The sequence below is a fragment of the Ammospiza nelsoni genome, chromosome 8 (genome assembly GCF_027579445.1).
Source record: "Ammospiza nelsoni isolate bAmmNel1 chromosome 8, bAmmNel1.pri, whole genome shotgun sequence".
NCBI lineage: Eukaryota > Metazoa > Chordata > Aves > Passeriformes > Passerellidae > Ammospiza > Ammospiza nelsoni.
This window is the reverse complement of record NC_080640.1, coordinates 5308044-5326644: the sequence shown is the minus strand read 5'-3', so window position 1 is coordinate 5326644 and position 18601 is coordinate 5308044. Positions and strand designations below refer to the sequence as shown.

General features: G+C 42.5%; 1 protein-coding gene across 1 annotated transcript in view; it reads left to right on the top strand.

The window, feature by feature from the left end:
• Positions 1–3881: 3881 nt before the first annotated feature.
• The window catches only part of PLPP4 (phospholipid phosphatase 4), a 48178-nt gene continuing 33458 nt past the window's right edge, over positions 3882–18601 (top strand). The window contains exon 1 of the mRNA XM_059477296.1: positions 3882–4096. Coding sequence (XP_059333279.1) covers positions 4041–4096 — 56 coding nt within the window. The 5' untranslated portion in view covers positions 3882–4040. The remainder of the gene's footprint in view (positions 4097–18601) is intronic.

Genomic DNA, 18601 nt, shown 5'->3' with positions numbered 1-18601 from the left:
CGTTCCGTGCACTGTAGTTCAGCTCCACCAGATGGCCCCAAGCACATACATTCACCCCCCAAAAAATCTCCCAGATGAAACATTTCGACGCAACTTCATTAAACGGCACCTGCTGAAGCTCGCTGATGCATTAATGTTTAGAACTGTTTAATTAGGCACAATCAGGAGCCAGTTGGAGGCACCTGCACAGTAACTAAACAGAAGCATTAATGATTTGCTTTTATAAATGTTTTAAATATGATATCCAGGGCAATTAAGATGTGCATAGCTGCATCAGGCTGATTGAGGTTTTTAATTCCTTTGGAGTTTTACTGCCTGAAGTTTCTTTTGTCCATCAGAGCACCAATAACTACTTAGGAAAGAGACCAGCAGTAATCTATGTGGAATAGCAGCCAAATCCAACGATAATGGGAAATTCCCATTGCCATATGCATCTGTGTAGACATGTGCAGAATAAATAAAATTATCTCAGTCTTGACTCTGATTTTTTAACAAAATCCTCCATGGCTTTGGAGTTGCTCTAGAGCTGAATCTCCAGCCAAGGGCTGTGCACTGCATCTGGGTGTGCAGCACAGATCAGACCATGCACAGGGAATGTGTGTGCAGGAAAGGAAGGGGGAAAAGGGCTTTGCCTCATAAAATCTAGGAATTGTCCATTCCTAGATTTAAATACTCCAACAGGCAGGAGAAGAAGTGGTAAAAGGTAAAAAGAAAAAGATTCTGACAGAAGTAAAGACAATGTAAGAAAGAACTAAAATAACCCTTTATTTATATCTTTGAAAGAATAAGTAGGTTGTTTAGTGGACTGTAATTGCTAAAGAATAAAAAGCCGCCCTGGTGTCATGTCAGGCTGGATTTTAGTGTTTCTTTGACCAGCAGTTTTGCTTAAACATCTGGTTGTCTACAGACTCGGGCAATGGAAAACTGGAAAAGTTGTTCATCCAGACATGTCTTAATATTTTATCTCAGTGGACCTGAACCCACATTAGTTTTATGTCCTGTGACAAATCTGACTATAAATCACTCCAAAATGAGATTTGTCTGCCAAGCTGCTCCTGATTTTGTGCCAGAAGTATGAAAGGTATGAAACCTTTATTCAACATCCTTTGAATCTTTCTTAAAACATACAAAATTATTTCACTTTTGAGACTCTTGCCTGGTTTCAAAATGTCAGGTGTTACTACCACCTGTGTTTTTGTCATGTCCCTTCTGTTGTAAGCTGCTATTTTCCACAGCCTTTTGGCAGGATTAAATTTACCTGCTTTGATAGAAAAACCAACTTTTTTTAAGCTCAGCTTACCATGAGCTGTAAGATTTTTCCCCAAGGCAGGTAAGAAGAGTGCACACATCCTGGCAAAAGGCTGTAATCCCCAGAAAAGCCAGGTCAGCCGTGCTGCTCTTTCTGGCTGTGAACACCTCTTTGAGGACTGAAAATTGGCTGCAGGTGGCTCAAAGAGAAACTAATCTTTGTGAGAGAAAAGTACAGAGAACCTGAGTTAGCCACCTAAAGGAATCAATAGCTGCCTCCACCGGGGTGGGATCAGTCTGCAGTCACTCCTAAAAACATAAATAGGACTGAAGGCACCTGCGGTGCTTGATGCAGGGATGAATAAAAATCTGGGATGTTCCCAGGGTCACTGTGGTTCGCTCTAGGAATGAGCTGGAGTGCAGTGGCTGTGTGGCACGTCCTGCTGCCTTGCAGCTTAATTCCACAACCTAGCCTAAAATATTTTTCTTGCCATTTACCACTATAGCTCATGCTCAGTTTAAAAGGCAAACAAGATTTTGTTTAGCAGCCAGCTGCAAGCTGGGTCTAGTTAAAAAAAAAAAAATAATCAGTCTGAAGTATTTATGCTTCACAAATCACCATCAGCTGATACATTTGGAGAGGCAGAACACTGCAAGCAGATCTCTGCAGCAGGACAAATCTTGTTTCATTTGTGAGGATAACTCCTTGTTTCATGAGGGGCTTGATTCACACAAATTATGAGGCTATTTCTGTCTATTAATAAAGACAGATTATTCCTGTGCACACCTATGAGGAGTGTAGGTACACATTCAGTCACTGGGGGCACAAACCAGACGAAATACAAGTATTTGACAACAGGAGACCAACTGAGTGTCCTCAAAAGAACGTGGCATGTCCTTTATCACCACCACCAGTTGAACACAGAAATTTCACAATTTAGCTTTGCTTCCTGAGAGTGAATCACATTTTTTAAAATCCAGACCATAGGTCGTTGAATGAGCTTTGTCTGAAAATTAATGAAATAAGGTATACAACGGAGAGAGATCTCTTTTAAGTAACATTTTTAGTGTTCTCTCCAATGGCAGTCACACATCTGGGTTTTCTGGGTTTCAGTCATACTCCTTGCAACAAATCTAGCACTGCTGTCCTTCTCTGTAGATGAGTTTAGCACAGAATCTCATGTCTCTGTTCTTCCACAAACATGATCAAGAAAAGTTTTACTCCTTAGTAGTTAATTCAGAGTTCAAAGCTTCCCTTTAATGCACAGTGCCTATATTTGGCAGAGAGGTTTAACAAAGCCTCTCTGGCATTAATTCTCCAGCAATGATCATGTAGTAAAGTGGATTGGATTCCTGCTGCAGTCCTGATGGCTGTTTTGTAGCTATGTGCAGTGTTAATAGCTATGAACACTTTCCTGAAGGACATCCCCTTCAAATGCCCCAAGAAAGCAGATAATTAAATACATTTAAATGTGAATTCGTTTGCTGCATTTCATGACTTAAGGCTGAAACTCTCTTACACTAAAGATGTTCAGGAGTCTCTCCACGCTTAGGAAGTTAAAGGAAGAGGAAGTTAAATGAACTCTGTGCAAAAGTAGACAAGGGCAATAGAAGGATTTGACAGCTCAGAGAATGTCATTGGGAGGAATGGTGGATGGATTGGAGGGAATACAGGAGCAAACCAAGTCATTGGCTGTTTTGCTGCCTTTCTCCCATCCCAGCAATTTGGGGTTCCCATATAACTACAATCTCTGCATGTTTAGCTAAACTCATCTCTGAAAGAGCAGGCACTGAATTAATGACACCTTTAGGCTATAATATCACATACTATGCAGAATCTGACCAAGGGACACCGGGGTGCCACGCCGGGTTATCTGCATTAACAATGAGGAGTAGGGTTTAAACGGCACGGATGTGTGAGCAGGTGAGAAGCCTGTTACATAAATACATCCATTAGAGCGTGTTCAAACACTTAATCCTTTATACAAAGATAAAGTGAATGGACCAAGCTCAGCCCGGGTGGTGTAGTGTGTGAATGCCCTTTGCAAACGGGCCGGCAACTGGAGTTTTTATGAACGCCGGTGTTATCTGTGCGCGGCGATGCTCCCTCCCGCCGGCCCCGTTTATTATTGTTCTTCTCCATCTTTTCCAAGCGCGGGGTTTCATTACGAGCCAGGGATGAGCACCGGAACGCCAGCCCACGGCCGGAGCTGCAATCCAGCGTGTGGCGGCTGTGCCCTGCTGTGTCAGCCCCTCGAACCGATCGGTCCATGGCCCTCCAGGGAAGGACGGGGAGCTCTGCGCTGAAAGGGGCACAAAAATCGCTCTCACGGCGCCCCTTCCTCGCGTTGGGCTGTGGCGCAGGGCGGCCCCGAGGGGCGGGCGGGACGGAGCGGGCTCGGCTCCGGCTGCGGCTCCGCTCGGCAGCGCCGCGGGGGCGGGCGGGGAGGCGGGCAGGGGAAATCCCCAGGATCCCCGGGGCCCTCCCCCGAGCGGGGACACCGCGTTAGTCACCGGGACCCTCCCCCCGAGCGGGGACACCGCGTTAGTCACCGGCACCGTCACCGGGACCCTCCCCCGGCGCTGGGCTCCGCCGCGCCGGCGCCGCGCCCCTCACAGCGCGGAGGCCGCGGTCCCCTCACAGCGCGGCGGCCGCGGGATGGCGGGGCCGGAGCCGCGCCCGGCCGGGCTCTGCGCGGGGCCCCGGCGCTCCGGGACCGGCGGCCTCGGGCGGCCCCGCTGCCTCCGGGCGTGAGAGGCGGCGGAGGGGGCTGCGGAGCGCCGGCCCCACCATGCGGGAGCTGGCGATCGAGATCGGCATACGGGTGCTGCTCTTCGGAGTCTTCGTGTGAGTAGCGCCGGGCGGGCGGCGGCACCGCGGCAACTTTGCTCCGGGGCTGGCCGTCAGCCGGGTGCCGCGGGCAGGGCGGGATGGAGGTGCGGAATGGAGGTGCGGGGCTCGCCCGGTGGGCTCCGGCCATCCCTCGGGAGCCGGAGCTGCTGCCGGTGTTCTCTCTGGGATGCTCGGGGGTGGAATATTTCGCCCAGGTGAGTCTTTGAGGGAACTCTCCCAGCTGCGGCGTTTTGCCGAAGAGCCGAGTGGAATTTTTCTTGGAGAAGCTGCTGTTTGTGGGAGAAGTGTGCAAAAAGCGACCAGCCAGAACAGTGCAGCCTCAGAGGTGCTGGTGGGTTTGTTGCGGTCTGCGGGGTAAAGTCTCACCTGGCGGGGCTGTGGATGCGCTCCCGCAGCCGGGTCTGGCGGCAGCGCCGGGGCCGGGGCTGAGCGGGAGCTGGAACGTGTGAGAAAGGGTTTGGGAGCTTCTCCGCACGCTGTTGGGCAGGGAGGAAAGTCATGAAAATCTGCTTGTTGGTCGCTGCAGGACCATTCTTTCCCTCAGCCTTTTTCTGGAGAAAGCAGTTACGCATCCTTTTGCTTTGAGTATTTCAGCCCTTTCTTTCATGCAGTTTGCGTTCTGCGTGCATTTGAACAATGAAAAGTTCCAGGCTATATAAGTTTGCATTTCCATTGCTTAATGTTTAAAGATGAGTGTTCCCAGTCTTTGTGGTCTCTCAGGAGCATCACAGAACCGGGATCAGATTCTGCTGTTTGCTTGTTTGTTTTCCTGAGGATGGATGCTGCTGGTCACAGGTGCAGGCAGGGTAGGACATCTGTTAAGCTGTGATATTGAGTTAGACCCGGTGACACTGAATGCTTTGATGAGTCCTTTCTGAACCTCTCATGGTTAATTAATAACTTGTCCAATTTACTGGTGTTTGATTTTTTTTTTCCCTCGGTGCTCATTTCTCTTGAATATTGATGCAAATCTTTTGATTTGCAACAAAACCCTGTGAGGTGCCTTTGATATCTGTCAGTTCAGTTGCATCTCACTCTGAAAGTAGACCTGTTCCTGTCAACAGAACTCCTTTCTGGAATACATGGAATTACAGGGTGAGCAAAGACCTCAGAGGCTGATGCTACATCAGAACCTTTCAATTCTTTATGATCGTGTGTGTCATTTATCACCTGCACCACCCCTGTAGGAGATCTCTACATGTAACTTATTACTATGATATGGAAATCACGAGCCATCATAATCAGTCATTTCTTGGTTGTGCTTCTCTTCTCTTCTCTTCTGTCTTTATTTTCTCTTTAAAAGACTCCATTATTTTCACCACTCTTTTTGCCTTGGTTCCTAAATCCTCTGAGGAGGGGTTGTTAACAGAAAAGCTCTTGGTAGAGTCACCCTAATGGCAAATGCATGTGGAAGAATTTCTCATATTTTCACACAGCTCAGCTCCCGCCTCCTTGGGATTCTGGGGAATAATTCTGGTGTTTCAATAGGTCATTCAGAGCTTTCATTGACATCTGAAAGTGATGGGCACAGTAGTGTTCCAAATTCAGGTCAGTGTTTAGTTTCATGAAGAACTGCACTTTATTTGCTGGTCATGGTTGCAAGAATACAATCTCTAGGTAGACCAAAAGAAAAGACCTTTCCTGTTCAGACAATATTAGCACAGAAATGATCTTTTGCTATTGCAATAGTACTTTGTAGCTCTCTCAGTTTTCTAAAGTGGCTATTACATTTTGAAACTTTTCTGCTGCAGAGGTTTAAACACTCTGTTTCCTGTGGTTTTACAGCCAGCCAGTGCAAAGGTTTTTATGGAGCATTGAGTTCAGTGGAATATCTTTTCAGGAGGGAACATTCACTGGTGAAATTGGAAACCCTGGGAGTGGAATCTGCTCTGCTGCAGAGATTTCTAGGAATGGAAAGGCTGCACAGGTTCCACTCCCTGGGAGAGGAGTGCCATTAGCAGAAATGAGCTGGGGCTGGGGCTGAGCTCATCCCTGTGCTGAGTGCCAGGAAATGAGGAGCTGGACAGGAGAGGAGCTCTTTCTGAAAAGGTCTGGATGGCTTTGTGTCATTACCAGCCCTTGCAGTGTCAGAAGCCTCCTGACCTTGAAGGGAATGGTTCCACAGCAGTTTGAGAGTTCTGAAGCATCTGTGCCTCCCAGATGTCTTTGGGCTTCAACCTAACAGCTCATGTCACTCACAGCAATAGACTGGCATGTTTTGTACCACAGAAAGCACAAGAAAAAGGTGCACATTCCACTCTGGAGCTTTGCTTGGTAATAAATGTCATTTCATAAAAATGGAGGTGTGAAAACTTCTGTTGATGATTGCTGAAATTGAATGTATTGCCAATTTCAATGTTATTTTAGATCAAGAACAACCATGTTTTCTATGTTTAAGACTGGCAATCTTTTTTCCCTCCAGTTGCCATAATTATCAACGTCAGTCATTCCATCAAAGGCAGAAACCTGTACTTGTTATATAAGATCTCTTCCATCCTGCAGATGGGCACCCTTAGAAGCAATGCACATTTTTGGTACTTGAGTATTGATTTGGTTGAATTCAGCAGCCATTTAGGGAGGATAAGGATAACAACTGACTCAGTTCTAGGTGTTGTGTTCATGGCAATTGCTGAGAGCTCATTTAGCAATTAAAGACCAGATTAGGTATTGAAATTTAGCAACTCAAGCTTCTCTGCCTTCACAGAGATCTGTGCTAAAGGGCATTTTAGCCCTCAGGATTTAGTGGTATTGAAGGAGGGATTAGTTAAGAGAGATTTATTAGAAGGACTGTGTCTGCCTGAAACTGAGACTCAGGAGTTTAAAAAAAAAAAAAAAGACAACAAACCCAAACTCCAAACAGCAAAGAGTCCAAACCCAAAAACAAGTGATTGCAATAAAAAGAAGCCATCTAAACACAAACTTTGCTGCAAAGTTAAATAGGTATTCTTTGAGTACCTTCAGCAAAATAGCTTTCAAGCTGCAAGTTACAAACTGCAAGGATAGTGATATTTCTGTTCTGCTCCACAGTTTCTCCCAGTTTCTTAATTATCAAATTAATTTTTAGCTTTCAAAATATTTGTCCTTGCACCTTTTGATTGGGCTGACCTGATCTGATGGAACCTGGGTGGTTTGTTAATTACAAGGGGGAGAAAATTCTCATGCTATAACTTGACTATTACTTTATGAACTTTCAAATATTTTCCAATCAAATCTGGACTTTGATCAATTCCCGCTTCATATTTTTGTTTAGGTTTTTACTTATTAAGGAATATTTGTGAGTACAGAACTGAGTTTTATTTTTAAAGTGAGGTTTTCAGGTAAACTCTCAGAAGTAGAAGTGGTCTGTTGTTTAATATACCAGCCATGAGGATGTACTGTTTACAGGAAAAATCCAATGCTAATTTGAAGAATGATTGAATTAGGGTCTTGCAGCTCTGTTTTCCTTCATTTTTGTACTTATTTCTATGACTTGGAGCATCTTAAAATGCCTGATTAATGCTAAAACATGTTAAAAATGACCAAACTTTCATCTCCATGTGCGCAGTGGCATTTGTCACTTACAGGTTGCTTGAAGAAAGCAAATGGTTTTGCCTGACTTGCTTTTATTCAGATAAGCCAATTATAAAAGGATTTGTGAGCTAGTCTGATAGTTTTACACAGGAGTGTTGCCCTTAAAACAAAGTTTTTCATCTGTCCTAAAATGAATTTACTGAGTTGTAGCTCAGAGTGAGCCTGAGGGGTGTCTTTATTTGTTAGTGTTCTGTTTTAGGTGTTTTCTAGGAGGAAAACTTTTTGCATCTGTTTCAGAAGTTTTAGAAGACCCCAGTGATTCCTCCTGGCAGGGAGAGAGGATTTGTGTGTGTTGTTGTACATTTAACCCAAGGACTTGTCAGCAGCACATCACTGATGTTTAGAGAGCTAATTGATTAAAAAGGCAAAGTCTTTCAAGGATTGCTCCATCAAACCTCGAGCTCTTCAGTGCATGTGATGTGATTAAAATATAAATGTCATTTGGAGTAATCGGATATCTCCCCCACAGCAGAGTCTCATTAGCAGCCTCCCTTGGGAATAAATGTTTATCTGCAGGCTAATATACAGATATATAATGCACATGTGTGAGTTTCCAGCACTGAGCAATGCTGACATCCTTGGTGTGTGTGCCACGTTCAGTTGCTGGTGTAAGTAAATAAAAGCTGTTTCTGCGCCTCTTGTGTTTCTTACAAGTTTACAGTATTAATATTTTAATCAAGTTATGAATATGCATGAAATAATTTGGTGTGCAAAGCTCTTTCAAGTCGCTTTCTTTGTCAGGGGATGTTGTCTTCTGGATATCCTGCATGTGTTGCCTTTAGAAATGATACTGTGCATTGTCTTGTTAACACAGCCAGAAAATCAATTCCCCGAGGAAATTCCTCAGTGCTGCACTTCTGCACTGCTCTTCTCCCAAACTGGGTTTGCCTTTTATCTCTCCTGTGGATGGGAGTTTTGGAGGACAGACTGAGCTGAAAATTGTGACTGCAGGTGACAAAAACAAGATGGTTTTGAGAAGAAATCACCAGAATGAGACATTAAGATTTATTTTCTCATTCTGACTCAAATGCTGTGAATTTACACCAATCAGTTGGACCAAGAACTCAATGCCCCCCTTAAGCCTTGGCTCTCTAGTGAATGTTTCAAAGTAGCTATTTGGCCACTTCTTACTGGTTTGTGCCCTCTGTTCTCAATTTTAATATCCCATAAATCTGACTCTGTTTGGAACCTGATCTTTGGCTTCTGATCCTCAGTCTTGAACTTAATTTCTTAATTTCTCTCATTTCTCATCAAGAAAACAAGGGCAATACTTCTTTTTCTCACCCTAATCCTTTAGTTAATTGATAAATTCTTTGTCATGAGGTAGCCAAGCACATTGAACGGTCTTGGAGCTTTTTCAGTGTTAGTTTCACAAACAGTAATGACAATAGGAAATGAAAACATCAATAAGCTTGCTAACCTGCTTTAAAACAGGTGCATCGTTGTAAGCTGTAATTTACATGTGATTAAAGTGAGGGAAAGATTTGTTTTGTGGTGCAGGTTGAAGTCTAATTCACTGAGTAGGGTTAATGAAGAGGAAAGGGCAAGACCTGCTGTAGAAAAGAGCTTTTCTGGTGTCTGGGATCTGAGAGCACCTATCAGAGGTTGCATATTGAGCAGCAGATTTGTTCCAGTGCTCAGCAGAGTCAGTCACACCTTTGAAGGGATGGGAGAGCTGCAATGGATCTCCTGATATGCCACAAAGCCAGCTGAATTTGAACTTTGCTCTGTGTCCTGCGCAGGTTACTGTGAAAACACAAAGCCCTAAATACCAATAATACCTGGTGTCACAGGAGGAACAGAACAAAATGAGTGTGCCTGCCCGGTGTGTGAGTTACCAGGGAGCTCACAGGAACCCTGGGGCTGTTTTGGGTTTTGTGGCCAGGTTTTGGGGGCAGGGGGCTGCAGGGGTGGCGGTGATGATCTGATCTCAGTCTGCATTCCCCATCCCCTGTACCACTGCAGCGAGGAGGGAGAAAAAATTCCACATTAAGCCTGGGGAAAGGGGTGGGAAGATGTTTTAAGGCTTAGGTATTATTTTCTCATTTTCCTGCTCTGACTAGACTAGTTCCTTTCAGTCAAGTCTGTTTTTGCCATGACAGTAACTGCTGAGTGCTCTCTGCCTGCTCTCACTCTGACCCAGGTGCCTTTCAGTGAATTTTCTCTCCCCCATCTAGCTGAGGAGGGGAGTGATGAAGCAGCATCCACTCAGAGCCATCCTGCTGTTCAGCTGCTTGGGGTTTCAGCCAGCTGATTCTTCTGATTCCATTGTTCTGTGCATTATTTATTGGAGTAGGGTAGGATTTTACTGACTTTGATAACAGTTTTTCAGGAGGAATTGTACCTACCTGTCTTTCTGTGCAGACTCTGGTCTGAGCAATAGACAGATTATTTTTACAGACTGTTGTATCAATGCTTCTAGATTGTGGAGCTGAATTATTTCATTTGTGTTCCCTGAGTGTGGGGGAAAGAGGGAGTGAAAGAAGGGGAAGGGGATTTAATGGCAGGAATCGTAATTGTCCTGCTAACAGGATGGGATTTACAGTGCATATCCATGGCTAAACTCCCAGCTGAATACATGCTAAAAGAGGATCTTATTGTAAATGCCAAAGCATCTGCTCCAGATTTTTTGAGGAGTAAATGGTGACTTTGTGTCTCTTGTTGAATCTTGTTGTTGAATCCCATTTACTCACAGGCTTGGGCACTTTGTGTTTATTTGCTTCTAGCCTGATTGAGGATGTTTGATAGGGAGAATGCTACTGATAGGCTTCCTGGGGGGAAAATTTGCCTTTAATAAATTGATTCTTATATTTTGATCTAAGCACAGTTAAGACAGGGCACAACTGTGGTTCTTATGGGAAAGAATTTAATAAAAATTATAGTCTTACTGCTGAGAATGTACTCATATCTGGCACAGTAAATCAAGATCTTTATGGTCTCCCAATCTGTCAGTGACTTTGAAAAGCCAGTACTTGGAAAGAGCTGGCAGAATTATTGATGCTAAAAATGAATTAAGGATAATATTTAGTGTGTCTTGTAACTTTTTTGTGTAGTGAGGACTGTGCTGGTACTGAACAGGGGATGCCCGAGTGCTGCATTATCATTAGGAGGGAATGAGGAGAGATGAGATAACTGGGAGGGGGAGCTTTTGTCACACAGAGAAACTCAGCATGGTTGTGAATTTAGCCCAACTTTCCCTTTGGGTCTGAACATACTCAATAGTGTGTGACATACAGATATGAAAAAAAGGAAAAAAAAAGAAACTTTACCAGACTCATCTCCATCAATTTGCTGTGAAGCTGTGTAGTTGTGCAGGGAACTGTGGAGAGTTTGACTGAAAACAGTTTGAGATGTAATCAAAATAAGCATTAAAAACATCAAGAGGAAAATTTTGACTGTCTGCAGTGTGTTTGGGTTCATTATTCAGGCATGTACTTAGTTAATTTAAGCCTGTAATATGAATTATGTTTTTCACTTTAGGATGATGTACAGCTGCCAGCTTTGACACTTCTAATGGCTGCACAACTCATTATTTTGTTTTCCTCTCCTTTCTCCTCCCCAAACACACACATTAAATGGCCTTTGTGAAATATCTTGTATCATAGGGTATATTTATAAAAACAGAGGATAGAGGCAACAACTAACACCATAAATAATTTTTTTTAGTAAATAAAATAAGAATAATGCAATGAAAGCAGGAGCCAAATGTTTTCACTAGGCTGATATTGGTTATTTCTATTTAAATTTAAATTGGTTATTTCTATTTCAAACTGCCACTGTTGGTTATTTCTGGCACATTTCTGGATGGCCTGAAGAGTTGCACCTTGACACAACAAGCAGCAGCTCTGACCTCCTTGCCTTGTTCTCCAAGGGCAGCCCTGCTCCATGTGAGCAGGGATCACAGGGGCTGAACGGCTCCTTCACCCCAGGAGCAGCTAAATGCCAAAGCAAAGTTGGTTTTGTTTCAGAATGGTTTATTTTATACTCTGCTGACCAGAAGGCAAAGCTGCAAAGATCGCTGTCATATTTTCTGAAAAATCCCCTTGCCCAGGCTTTTTCTCCTGGGAAGCTGAGAAGCCTCAGGAAAAGGAAAACAATATCATCTCATTTGCTTCTCCTGTGTTTTGCTGCTTTGGAATGTGGCTGGAGATTATTTACCCACAGGTGATTGTTTCATTGGTTTCATGTGAATTGTTTTGACTTAATGACCAATCAGTGCCAAGCTGTGTCAAGGCTCTGGAGAGAGTCATGGGTTTATTAATAATCTTTTAGCATTCTGTAAGTATTTTTCTGTATTCTTTACTATAGTTTTGTATACCATTCTTTTTTATAATGTAGTATCATAAAATAATGAATTAGCCTTCTGACAACATGGAATCAGATTCATCATTCCTTCCTGCCACAGGGCACCCCGAAAATACAAGAGATCACTTTCAATATTAAGTCAAGGAAAGTTGTGAAAATTAAAAACAAGTCAAAATACCTGACTTAGACTCATTTTGCAGCAGTTTTTTTTTTTTTTCATGGCTCAGTATAGTCACTCCTGTCTCCTGCTCTTCTGATCAAAGCTGCAGTGCTGCATGACCAACTGTTCCCTCTTTGTTCCTTCCACTTCCAAACATCCCACTCCTGTGAGGAAGATATGATGCTGAAAATGCTGCATTGAAGCTAATTAAGTACTCTAAGGCCTGGAAACCCTTTTATTCCCATGGAATGGGAGTTTACTACATTCACAATAATGATGCTTAATGATATTTAGCTCCACTTGCTAGCAAAGGCTCAGCCCCTAACAAGGACAATGCATGGACTGGAAGTTTTTGGAATCTCTCAGGTGCACAAGAACAACTTCCTAGCTATGTTAACCTCTCGTTGTTGTGCTGTTCTTGCATGCTCAGATAATCCTTTCCCTTTCCTCCCTGGCACAGGATGGAAATTTTTTACTTAGAGAGAATTCAAATGCTGAGAAAACAGGGACAATATAATTGAAGTGCAAAGAAACCCAACATTAGCTTCTAAAACTCCTCTCCAGGCTGTTCTTTCTTTTTCAGCATTGTGAAAAGATTGTTGGTTTGCTCTTTCATATTATGTATTCTAAGTATATATCTCATTTATGTGTGATTTCGTAAGCTGCAGGACTCCTGTTGTGAGCCTGCATTGTTTTTAGTTTGAGATCTGAGCTTTAAAGTGAGCCCAGGCTCAGCTGTTGCCTCCTTGCTGGTGCAGTGTTGGCTGCAAGGAGGAGAGGCCATTCATCTTTGGAAGAAGTTCTACCCTGATATAAATCTGTAAAATGAGTGGATATGTCAGGCAGATCTGGGAAACCTATCAGTAAGGCTGAAGGAAAATACTGGAAACTCTTTTTTTAGAACTTCAGGGAAATATGACAGCTGTGGTAATGTGTGTGTGTGTTTTAAAACCACATCAGAATTTATTTTCCATCTTTTCTTAATCAAAATGATTTCTTGTATATCTGAAGGGCTAATGGAGGCATATGTGCTAATTAAATGTCACACTGCAATTGCTAGCTAATTTAAAGTATTCAGAAATATTTTCCATCAAGCCATTCTGATTCATCTGAAGCTAAAGCTACCCTCCAGAACCAATCCTCTATTTGCCAGTGACATTAAGTAATAACCCCAAAAATATTGCCCATGCCCTTTGTCTTTATCAGTCCCAATAAAGCTCTATATGGGGTTTTCAAATTGTTAATCAGAAATAGTAGGTGTAAATGCTGCGTGGCATTGTACTGGAAAATAAAAAGTTTTTAGCTTTTAAAAAGGGATAATTTATTGATACTGATGTTTCTGTGCCAGTGTGAGTGTACAGTACTTAATTGGTTTTAGTGCAGTTAAAAAATGATATTTACAGTAACACATTTCCATGAAAGTCTGTGAGAAGCAATAAAACATTAGGTCTGTTTGATGGGAACACCTCATTTGCATTCAGTACCTATTGCAATATAAATTAGGATGTATATTTAAAATTATAATATATATTTAAAATTAACACTTTCCTTTGGTTTCTCTGGAGAAGTTAAAGCTGTTGCTGGGTGTTTGTCAGCTGTGCCTACTTGGCATGTGTAGTTAATAAAGTCCAGTTAGTAAACAAACTGCAGTATTCAGAGTTACTGACACTGGAATGGTTTGCCCAACCTTGCTTTGTAAAGTCCTATCAAGAAACATCAAATCTCCTGACACCCAGTGTTGTGCCTTAACTACAGAGAACATTTCTATCAAAGTAGAGTTTATATTATTGAAGTTATATTTTTAATTCATGCCAGCTTCTCCCTTGCTCATCATTCATAATTGAGTCTTGGCCAGGTGTATTGGAACCCTTCTTGATGGCTGAGGAGCTGTGGATTTCCCAGATTACTTTAGATATTAAAGGGCTCAGATCTCTTTGCTTGTGCTAACCTGAGCTGACACAAAGCTGTCTCATCGTGCTGGTACCCACAGGCAGCAGCATTTCAGAGCTGTATTGCTCCAGCTCCTTGGAGAGCAGAATCAGGGTGATAAACCACAGGCTTTGCTTCCTATCTCCCCTCATCACTGTCCCCTCTCCTTCAGTTTTGTTAATTTTATGTGCCAGCCGCAGAAATTTTCAGGCTTTTCATATTTGGTCAGTTTTTGCAGGAATTTGTAAAATAACATCTAAGAATTTATGGAGTTTTTTTTCATAATATTATTTTTAGGCAGGAAACAAACCTAGCTTTTCTCATGGCTTGAGAATCAGTTATCTCTCCAGGTACATCAGATAACGTGACGTGAATGCTTTCCCCACTATTAGTGTGTTTCAGAAAGGGAAAATATTGAAGTCTTGAATTCAAATGTGAGCCAAGGTGAGTGAAGAGTGTTCAGTGCTGATGCAAACTCTGGGCTCTCTCTCTCAGCCTGGATCACTTGTGGGAAGCCCCTAAAGCAAATCCTGAGCTATGAATTGTGCACAGCCTCTGTAATTAGGGCAACTATTACCAACTTCAGCACCACTGACACCACTCTCAGCTTTGCAGAGCAGCTGATTGCACAATTGAACATGGCAGGCACACCAGGCAAGCTTTCACTACCAGCTGTGAGACCCAGTTTGGGGAATGCTGGAGGAAATATCCTTGTAGAAACATGCAAAATGGAGTTCCAGGAGTCCCAGTTAACCTGTGGTTTTGGGAGAGGCAGCAGTGTTTGTTCACACAGAGTTCTGCAGGCAGGGAATGGTGGTCAGGACCAAATTTATTCCCCACAAGCCCCCAGAGGTGATTTATAAGTGAAGTTGATGAACATCTGTTATATTTTTGTTGTTTGCCCCAGTGGGGACATGCAGACAGAGCCATTTGAGGATAAAATCTGTTTATCAAGAGATGAAGCTTAGAAAAGAGGAGGGACATTCATGGGGTGTCTGGGATGAAAATCTGGGTGTCACAATGCCAAGTTTCTTTCATTCTCTACTTTGTCGTCCTATGTGTACTGCTCTGTCCTCTCAGTTATTTTCACTTGGTATTTGGGACAAGATTTGTCCGTGAGACAAAAAGTAAGAGGCAAAAAACCTCAATTTCCCCCTTCTCCTGCCAACCAACCAACCCCTCTTCAGCTGATGCTCAGGACCAGACAGAAATTTAAACTTTGGTGTGGTTCGTGCAGCTGAGGGCCAGGCAGTGGTGGAAACAATAAGCTGAGGTGCCACACAATATCCTGCTGCTGCTTATGGGGATGAAAACCACTGTGGAAACTCAGGTCAAAACCTCTGTGAAGATATTTATGCTCTGTTTGATTCCTCCACTATCAGTGAATGGTTTCATAAAAAGATAACCCCCAGTTATTAGCCCACAACATCACAAACCTGCTTTTAGTGAGCTGTTACCTGGCTCTGGCTGGGATGTGGTGCTGGCATGAAATGATCCTGAAGGGCTGCACGCTGTGAAATGGAAATGAAGTTAATGTACCTGGAAGAGCTGGGAAAGAGCAGCGTTTTTACTCAGTGCTGCCATGGCCAAAGCAACCCCAGGGACTGGGGCACCTGTTGCTCATTGATATTTTTAATGGAGTTTGAGCTCCTCTTTCCCTTGGGTTGCTTTGAAAGTCACAGTTAAAGGCTCTCCAAGTTAATGGAAATGCTTTTATGTCTTAAAGACTTCATCAGGCTGAAGTGTTTGAAATCTTGCTTGCTAAGCTGTTAAAAATGTTGGGTGAATATGTAAAAAGGAAAAAAAAGGCCAAAAAGCTAAGATAAAATTTTTCTGTACTAAAACAAAGGAAGTTTTTTGGCCCACCAGGGGACACTTCCATGGCTGAGGTTGTACTTTGGGCCATAACACAAAGACATCAAAACCAGTTTTCTCTGTCCAAGGCCTGCACTCATTTCTCATCACATCTAGTCCTTAAAACAAACTTGAGCTGACTTTTGAATAGTGATAGACTGCACTTCTGGTTGGGACAAAGGAACAGAAATCCAAGTGTCAGGCAGCTTAGAAGCCACTGTGTCCTCATGATTGTTTAATGGAGCACAAAGGGAATTGCCTTCAAGCTAGTGAAATCTCATATCCACTCACCCATTGGTGATGCTTCACAAAAGAAGAGAATTGTTCTCTTATGAGTCTTGACATAAAAATTTAATTAGCAGTTGAGCTCTTTGGGAAGATAAAAAAAAGTTATTTCTTTTTTTACAGTCTCTCTCCTTTAACTGTTCACTTTCTATTTCTGTATTCTTTCCAGAGACATCTGCTGCCTTCTGCAGCTATATTCTTTCTCCTTCACCAGTGATTCTGAAATTATTTTGCCCAGTTTCAGAAAATTTTTTTGTTTGTTTGTTTTCTGGGTTTTTTTTTGCATTATGTTGCACTAAATTTGAACACAGTTTTGGGAAGGTATTCAGAACACAAGTCAAAGTAATAGTTGAAAACTTAATCAGACAATATATACTGGATACAGAACTGCTGCTGTTGCATAAAATAATAATAATTGCAGTCATTGATGGATTTGTTGAAATTACTCATTCCATATATGAGTACAGATGAGTATATATTAATCAAAAAATCAGTCCTCACCTGAATTCAGATTCTATTTATGTTATTTATTACATTTTCATCTCTTTAGCATGAGTTATTTTGCTCTTAAAGGCATTAAATCTTATGACAGTATGTATCTGCAGTGTCCCAGTGTGTTTCCTGTGAGAACTGAATTTGATTTTTAAAAAATTCCTCAGATTGAAGCAAAAATAATTTCAACTTTCTTACATCATGAGGGGCAGAAAACAAAAGATCAAGAAGAGCCCCAAACCTTTAACTCTGGTGGCATTTGTTCACAATGTCAAATGTCTAACATCAAATTAATTACATTTCTGATCCAATGTGACAAATTCTCCAGAAGTGCACTAGTGTGTTGTGATCACCTTGAAACTCAGATGTCTGTGTGTGGTTTGTTCTCTGCAGTTACCAGAAATACTTCAAATAATAAACTTTAGGACTCTCTTAATTGAAATTTGGAACCAGACCTGCTTGCATTATCTAGGAGTTGACCTTTATTTTTCTAATTGAAAACTAGAAAATGAATTTTTCATATAGGGGATATGGAGCTGTTCTTCTTTATAAATATTTCCTATTTTCATGTCTTGCACAAGCCACTGTCTTTTAAACTTCAAAAATCTTTGTTTTCAGTTTGAAAACACTGAAACAAATTGTTTTGACACTTCTGAAGTTCACCTTCCTTGGGAGAGCAGGCTCAGACTCTGGGTTGGAGAAGCTGAGCACAACAGCAAATATTCCCCTTGCAAAACCAGACTCCTTAAGCTCCCAGAACAATCTTGTTGTCCATCTAGGCCAGTACAGGAAACAGAAATATTGTTAAAAGTGACAAGGCTGTGTTTGACCTTCTTTGGTCCTTAAATTTGGTTGTTTTCCTTTAGGAAAGTATCACTGGAGGAGTTCTGGGGACAGCCAAAGGTGACACAGAGACTCCATCATCACAAGGCATGAAAAGACACTTGGTTATCAGAAATCTGCAGTTCTTACAGAAACAATGGTGGATTTAAGACCTGATTGGCCTTTAGGAATCCTCTCTCACCCTCTTGGTGAATAGCACACTGGAGAACCATATCTATAAACAATGGTTACAGAAAAAGAGATAATCATTGCGTGAATTCTTTCCTCTGAAGTTTCCCACAGCTGCCAGGATTTTCCTGGGAGAGCCATGTCTCTCTCTGTTCAGAGGATGTGTAATTACTACAGGAAAGGAGAGGAAGAAGCGGTCAGGGAGTCTGAGTGTGCTCAGGTAAAGGGGTCAGAGAAGGGTTTGGGGTGGAAAAGACCTTTCAAGGTGTCCTAGTTCCTCTCCCTGCCACGGGCAGAGGCAGTGGTTTGCTCCTCTTGAGGAAATTGCTGACCCAGCTGGGTTTTTTGAGGTTTCTCTTCCCTGGGGAGAGCTGCATGTGTGAGTATGGTTTAATTTCACTCTGCTCTGCAAATTGCTTTGGGCTTTTTCTCTTTACAAAGTCACCTGATGTAAAACCTGGGTTTGGAGAGGTTTAAAACCCTTGGCTTTGGAAAACTTCCAGTAAATGAAGCTTTGGGCTGCTACACCTCTGAGTTCTGGCTCTGGTTTATCAGGTGAGACCAACCTGCAGAAAACTCCCTGTGTGCTCCCTCAGCACCCATCCCTTGAGCCCTGGTAACCCAGACCTGAAATGAGCAGTGAAAAGCAAAAGCCAAACTTCCCAGGCTGTCTGATATTAATTCAAAGCCCAGAAAAGTTAAATAGCACTGAAGAGCTCTGTGGAAAAAGGAGTATGGTTTAAATGAAGTGAGACAATTTAGGTAGTCATGAGAAGCTTCTGAAACTTCCAGCTGCATCCACAGATCACAATTCTTGCTTTTTCTTTCAGTGCGTGACAAAAGATACCCACAGAAATTACTATCTACAGAACAATGGGACCTCAACATTTTAT